Source organism: Notothenia coriiceps, unplaced genomic scaffold (assembly GCF_000735185.1).
Source record: "Notothenia coriiceps isolate Sejong01 unplaced genomic scaffold, NC01 NC01_scaffold00003256, whole genome shotgun sequence".
NCBI lineage: Eukaryota > Metazoa > Chordata > Actinopteri > Perciformes > Nototheniidae > Notothenia > Notothenia coriiceps.
Genome location: NW_011335957.1, coordinates 699 through 7500, shown reverse-complemented (window position 1 = coordinate 7500; position 6802 = coordinate 699). Strand labels below are relative to the sequence as shown.

Genomic DNA, 6802 nt, shown 5'->3' with positions numbered 1-6802 from the left:
TCATTGAACAAATCAGATAAACGAAGCGCGAAAACCATCAATAGAACTTATTGATGAGTTGGTATATAAGGCTAATGATTGGCCAAGCCTCTGTTTACTCAACAGCTCGGCAACCATATGCAGTGAAACTTTCACTTGACAGCTGAGGCATCCAGAGAGTGGAGAAAAACGAACAAGGAGTTCACTTTTAATCCTTTTTTTTTTTTTTTCATGACTACAGTGCTGATTGGAGAAATAACTGCAAACAACAGCTGGAATAATTTCACTCCTCTTAAAACTAGAATGTCTGCTGCCTGTGCTTCTGCTGCAGGAATTTATGAACCAGGTATTTTTGGGAGGGACATTTTCAAAGAGATCTTTTTGAAATATTTATAGCAATTCTCTTGCAAGGATGGTGTTTGAAACAAGGAGCCTATGGAGGACCCAGTCTGTGGGAGAGCTGGTGCCGAGACAATTGACCTCTCCACCAGCTACGCCGTCCGTCTAAAATTCCTCCCCAGAGAGGCACAGCTGCTGCAGGCTGGGGATGTGATGGGGTGACTGTTGACACCCCCCTCACCCACCCCCTATCTCTCTATTAGCAGTGTAACATAAACAATGGATCTGAATTTCTCAACGGTTCAAGATGGGAAGCAGCTGCTACCAGAGAGACACTCGTCCAAGCGTGTGCTGACGGGATGCTTCCTCTTTCTCCTCATCCTAACCACGCTGCTAGGCAACACGCTCGTGTGCGCTGCCGTCACCAAGTTCCGACACCTGAGGTCGAAGGTCACCAATTTCTTTGTCATCTCGCTGGCCATCTCTGACCTCCTGGTAGCTATCCTGGTTATGCCATGGAAGGCAGCAACTGAGATTGTTGGGTTTTGGCCGTTTGGCGCGTTCTGCAACGTTTGGGTCGCATTTGACATCATGTGCTCCACTGCCTCCATCTTGAACCTGTGTGTGATCAGTGTAGATCGGTATTGGGCCATCTCAAGCCCGTTCCGCTATGAACGCAAGATGACCCCTAAAGTGGCATGTCTGATGATCAGTGTGGCGTGGACACTGTCAGTCCTCATCTCCTTCATTCCTGTTCAGCTTAACTGGCACAAAGCTCAGACCACCAGCTACGCAGAGCTAAATGGAACATACCCTGACGATCTGCCCCCTGACAATTGCGACTCCAGCCTTAACAGGACCTACGCCATCTCCTCCTCCCTTATCAGCTTCTACATCCCTGTGGCTATTATGATAGTCACTTACACCCGGATCTACCGCATCGCTCAGATACAGATACGGAGAATATCTGCACTGGAGCGGGCAGCAGAGAGTGCCAAAAATCGCCACAGCAGCATGGGGAATAGTTCGAGCATAGAGACTGAAAGCTCGTTCAAAATGTCGTTCAAACGAGAAACCAAAGTCTTAAAGACGCTCTCAGTCATCATGGGAGTGTTTGTTTGCTGCTGGCTACCCTTCTTCATCCTTAACTGCATGGTGCCGTTTTGTGAGCCCGACGTGCCGGACAGTGCCACGGACTTCCTCTGCATCAGCTCGACCACCTTTGATGTGTTTGTGTGGTTTGGCTGGGCGAACTCCTCGCTAAACCCCATCATCTATGCCTTCAACGCCGACTTCCGCAAGGCCTTCTCCATCCTCTTGGGCTGCCACCGGCTCTGCCCGGGCAGCAACGCCATTGAAATCGTCAGTATTAACAACAACATGGGAGCCCCTAACACAAACCCCAACTGTCAGTATCAGCCCAAGAGTCACATCCCTAAGGAGGGCAACCATTCAGCTAACTATGTGATCCCCCACAGCATCCTGTGTCAGGACGAGGAGTTACAGAAGAAGGATGGATGTGGAGGGGAGATCGAGGTGGGCACGGTAAACAACGCTCTGGAGAAACTTTCCCCAGCCATCTCTGGGAATTTAGACAGCGATACTGAGGTCACACTGGAGAAAATAAATCCCATAACACAGAACGGACAGCATAAAACCACTTGAGCAAAGGCAGAGATAGATCAAAGTACACTGCGGCATGTATGTACGCACAAAGGGAAGAAAAGCTTACCCAGGAGGACAGCACAAAGAGACAGATGTCTTTAAGAACATGCATGGCAGAGAAACAGTGAATGGGATATACAGGACCTTAAGACTGTCAACAAAAACCTACATTGAAAAACCTACAGAATGTTTTAAAGTAAAGGCACTTTATCCTGGATATAACTATCTGCAAAATACGCTCAGCATTTATTGATGAAATTGAGACATTTGATGATAAATGTTGATAATGTGAATATTAAAGCAGAACACTAGCTAAGTGCACATGTATACATTTTGTTGTTACATTTGCAAAGATGTATACATCTGCATGTGTATTCTGTACAGTACTGACACAACCTTGGAAGGACTTAAACATAGTGTATTCAGTGGAGGAAGATGTAGTAACTGTTAGCAAAATGTCTTGTAGGTAGGTGCTTTGTATTTGTTTCATGAAAAAGATAAATTGGTAAATTGGGAATTGCTTTTAGTTCAGTATGCTTAGTTGTTCATGACAGTTATTTATCTTCAGTACGTTTATATTCTATTGACATTTTTATTGCAAATTCAAAACAACTGTATTGCCGTGGTAATTTATTTGAGTTAAAACTGCTTCAGACACCAAAGTAACAATATTACGTTTCATTGTAAGGGGGCAGGTAATGGAGTTCAAAACCGTAAGCCAAGTTGTCATATACTGTATTTCTAAATATTTAATTTGTACACCTCCCAACCTATTGTTACCTTGCAGTTTCTAAAGAGTAAAAAGTATCTTTCTTTGTCTACCTTCCTTCCTTGTACCCTATTCTTATCTTTTCTCATTCATGCCCACCTGGGACGGATCAGACTGGCTCACCTGAAGTTCCCTCCAGTTTATTCTCACTCCATGTTATCATTAGCTCTGTCTCCCCTCCCAGCTACTATTCAGCAAACCCTCTCTAGGCCCCTACAGTCTTCTCTTCTTTACTTTTACTTGCTCCCCTTTTCCTCAGTCCCTTCCTCCCTTAAACCACCCTTATTTCTAAAGCATTGTCAACCTCCTTTTTCCTCTGTCAGCATAGTCCTTTACACCTGCACTCTACTTTCCATTTATGTTTGTCCATCTGAATTTGACTTGACCTTCTTCTCTGTCAGCCCTCCATTTTATATCTTTACTATGCCCACTTAAAGCTCTATTGGTTATTCTATCCATCTATCTTATGGCTAATTCTGTCGGAGGAATGTAGATCTATAAACTCAAAATCCCACACTTGGACAGAGGAGGCAGCAGCAGCAGAGTTCACTCATCTGTAATGCAAGTGACACCTGGTGACCTTTTGCAAACTTGCAGATATCTGATTTTGTAAATTGCTCATGCTGGGAGCCATGCTGTGCTGTAGTGGCAAAGGAGAGCATGCAGTGTGACAGTTGCTCTGTTTACATGGGTGAAGTCCAAGTCAAACCACCATTACCTGCAAGATATGGAACATATTTGTATTCCCATTCCTCTTCCAGTCATTCCATTTGGCATTAGCCTTTATACCTATGTATGCAATTACAACTGGAGTTGTGATAGAGTCAAAGTAAGGTCCTGTCCAAAAGGCAGTAATAACTTAGTCCAAATGATGAAAGGATTTTATACCAAAAAGCTCATTTGAAATATGAAATATATTATTAACAGTGACCAACACCTTTTAAAAGGGTCATGTTTTTGCTAAGCTACAATCCTTTTCACTGAGTCATTTATAGTTAGTTTACAAAAGATGAATCTCCAAATAGGTTGTTTCAGATTAAAGGTTGTTAACACTTCTATGTAACATCGGCTTTACATTGGCCAGTGAGGCTGCAGTTCACAATATGTGATTAAACACAGAATACGATTTTGCAAATTACATCATACAACTAAATTAAGCTGTTGTTTGCAAATATTTGCTATTATTAACCTCAAACAAGATTAAGTTAAATTTAAGCGTAGAAACTCAAGTTTTAATTGGTAAAACATAGTACTATTGTTGTTTCAAAAGTAACATAGCAATGCTATAAATGTTATGCATGTTTACCAATTACAGTAAAACACATGAGAGAGAGCATTACATTATACAAGTACATGAAGAGTGTGGCAAACATGGTGGAAAAGCAGTATGAAAAACACATGCTCATAACCTTATTTTATGGGTAGATTACCCACTCTCTCTCTCTGTCAGAGTTTAAATAAATGTAAATGTATCTGTGGCACACATTATTTTTAGACATTATAAGCCTTTACTTCTAGTTTTAAGTTGTATTCAGTGTTGCTGGGGAAAGAGTGCTCAACAGCATGCTTTCGGACATTGTATGCAGTGTGTGGCGATGAAGGCGTGAAACAGTTTCACATCAGAGAAAGGCAGAGCAGATCCAATAGAAAGCAATTGGTCTTGAATGAAGCATTTGATTTTCCTGCTCTGGAAAATCCAATGCTACTGAATCTAGATGGCAACAAATGGGGGGAAAGCTTTTAGCTCAATATGTGACTTGGCTTGTAACACAAAAGCAACTCATTGTCCTCTCTGCCTCCCTGTCCTCTGCCACTGCTACAGCTGCTGTTCCATCACTTTAAAACATGTATGAACTTGGATTTGGATTAAAGATGTTTTATTAAGAATTAATTTAAATTCCCAAGTGATTTACATTTCTATTCCAAGTGCCACTATATACTTAAACGTTTCCCTTTACTCCCATGCCTTTTAGAAACTCGCAACCATATCAGCTCAGTGACCTTTCCTTTTCTCTCTTCCTCAGTTCCTCTTAATTTACTCCCTAATTATTTCCAAACACAAGCCAGCTCAAACAAGCGTTAAAACATGAACTGCACATAATCTGACTGGACATTGGACATAAAGGGGAAATGCCTTGGAGAAGATTTGGTTCCCACTCCACCTCCTCTACCCTCCTTTTCCTCCATCTCTTTTTCTTTTCTCTTGGCTGCCTCTGTCGACTTGATGAGCACTCCCTATGTTAACACAGATTGAATTTATTATTAAACGGACAGGGCCGACTGTTTCCCTTCTGTAGTTTGAGTCAAAGCTCTGAATCAAAGCCCCAACTAGCCATGTTGTTATTTTGTATAGTTATTATTATATTATTGCTTTTGCCAAAATTCAAATGTTGGCTGAATGTGGCTGTAATGTAGCTTATGCTGTGATTTAACCAGTGTTTAAGCTGAAATGTGGGTATTCTTAAAGAGATTAATCTGCCATTTGTTGTGACATCATTGGCATTTACAGGTTTACCAGATGTTTTTCGTATATGCTGTATGTACACATTTATAGAAACATACCTCCAGCTGTGAGGGCAAATGATCTCTGATGTATTTTGACTCCATGTAAACCCCCTCCTGAGCCATCACCTTGTCAACTTGGTGAGTCATCTTTCCAGATGCCACTGCTTTGATTTTGTGGAAGAGGCCATGTCGGGCAACATTCCCACAAGCAACATTTTTTGTTTGGTCCCGAGCATTCCTCCAGGCTGCCCTACATATTGCTTTCGGGAGTCAAGATGACAGTACACGGTCTCTCAATCAGTGCAGTTACATGATGTATGACAACTTAAGCAAATCTGACGGTGCAGAATCCCTCCTCCTCTCCCTTCAAAGGCGGGACAAGGGACGCATGAGATGTAGGGCGAACAACACTCCCAGGCCATGGGAGTGTGATGATGATATTTCAGCTTACTCAAACTGTCTAGGATAATGACGGAGTCCCTACCTCAACATCAATTCAGTGACAAAGCTTCATGTACAAAATTAAATTGCAGTATTTAGCGTTGGGGCGTGCAGGATAGAGTATTGTAAAATTATGTTCAAAATGTAGTCGTGATGAACACAAGTGCTTTTATCTTCAAAAATTCTTAATGTGTAGCAAACTTACATGCTGTATGTTTTCTTTTTCAGTGTGGGGTTATAATTTACAGTAAGATGCAGCAGTCACTGACTGTTTATATATTTATTTATTAACTAAAATGTTTCTGGTGTTCATTCATGAACGTGATGTCAAAGATTATAACTCTCAAAATAATTACAGTATTTAGTTTACAGTTTGTACAAAAAAAATGTGCCCTTCTTGTAAAATAAACATGTATGTATTTTTTTTCATCTTTGTTGTTTCTTTTTGAGGGGTTTGTGGATGTGCTTCTGACACTCAGTGGCTATTGGAAGATCATGTCGCTGCAGGGAATCGATGGAGATTGATTTTGAACGGTGACGCATATTTTTTTCCAGCTCCCTGAGCCTGGTGTCCTCACTGTGTTCCTGACTTCGCACGCATTTACATAACCTGACAGCCACTTGACAGTTGACACGTCCTCTTGCCCTGCTGTCCGTCCCGCCTCATTTGTTAACTTAAATGTGGGCAAAAACACATGCCGACTCAACGTAACATTTTGAGACCTCAACCCTGCCACACTAAAAGGAAAAATTACATTTTGATCCCTTTAAAACAAATAGGTCTTGATGTGTTTAATGTAAAGGCTGTTAAGTATTTACCTTTACCAAATCAGTCTCTACACCTTTGGACTCGTAATTTGTGTCTGAATTGGATTTAGCCCACAGGTATGAGTTGCATTACTTTGCATTTAGCAACTATAGATTTTGCTGAAATCAATAATCTATGTTTACCTTACTGGGTTGGGGCTTGCTTCATCAGCTTTTCACCTTAAGGCCAAAAAACAAACAAACATCTAAATCAGTCTGAGTATAGAAAGAGTTGACAAAACCCATGTCTAATTGCATAGTTCTGCTTCAAAGCATTACCTTGTATATCTCTGGTGA

At 41.4% G+C, this 6802-nt stretch overlaps 1 protein-coding gene across 1 annotated transcript in view; it reads left to right on the top strand.

The window, feature by feature from the left end:
- The window catches only part of LOC104941181 (D(1)-like dopamine receptor), a 6474-nt gene extending 349 nt beyond the window's left edge, over window positions 1-6125 (top strand). Inside the window, exon 1 of the mRNA XM_010766238.1 lies at window positions 1-6125. This exon is cut by the window's left edge and continues 349 nt beyond it. Within this exon, the coding sequence (XP_010764540.1) occupies window positions 598-1983 (1386 nt within the window). The 5' untranslated portion in view covers window positions 1-597 and the 3' untranslated portion in view covers window positions 1984-6125.
- The last annotated feature ends 677 nt before the right edge of the window (window positions 6126-6802 follow it).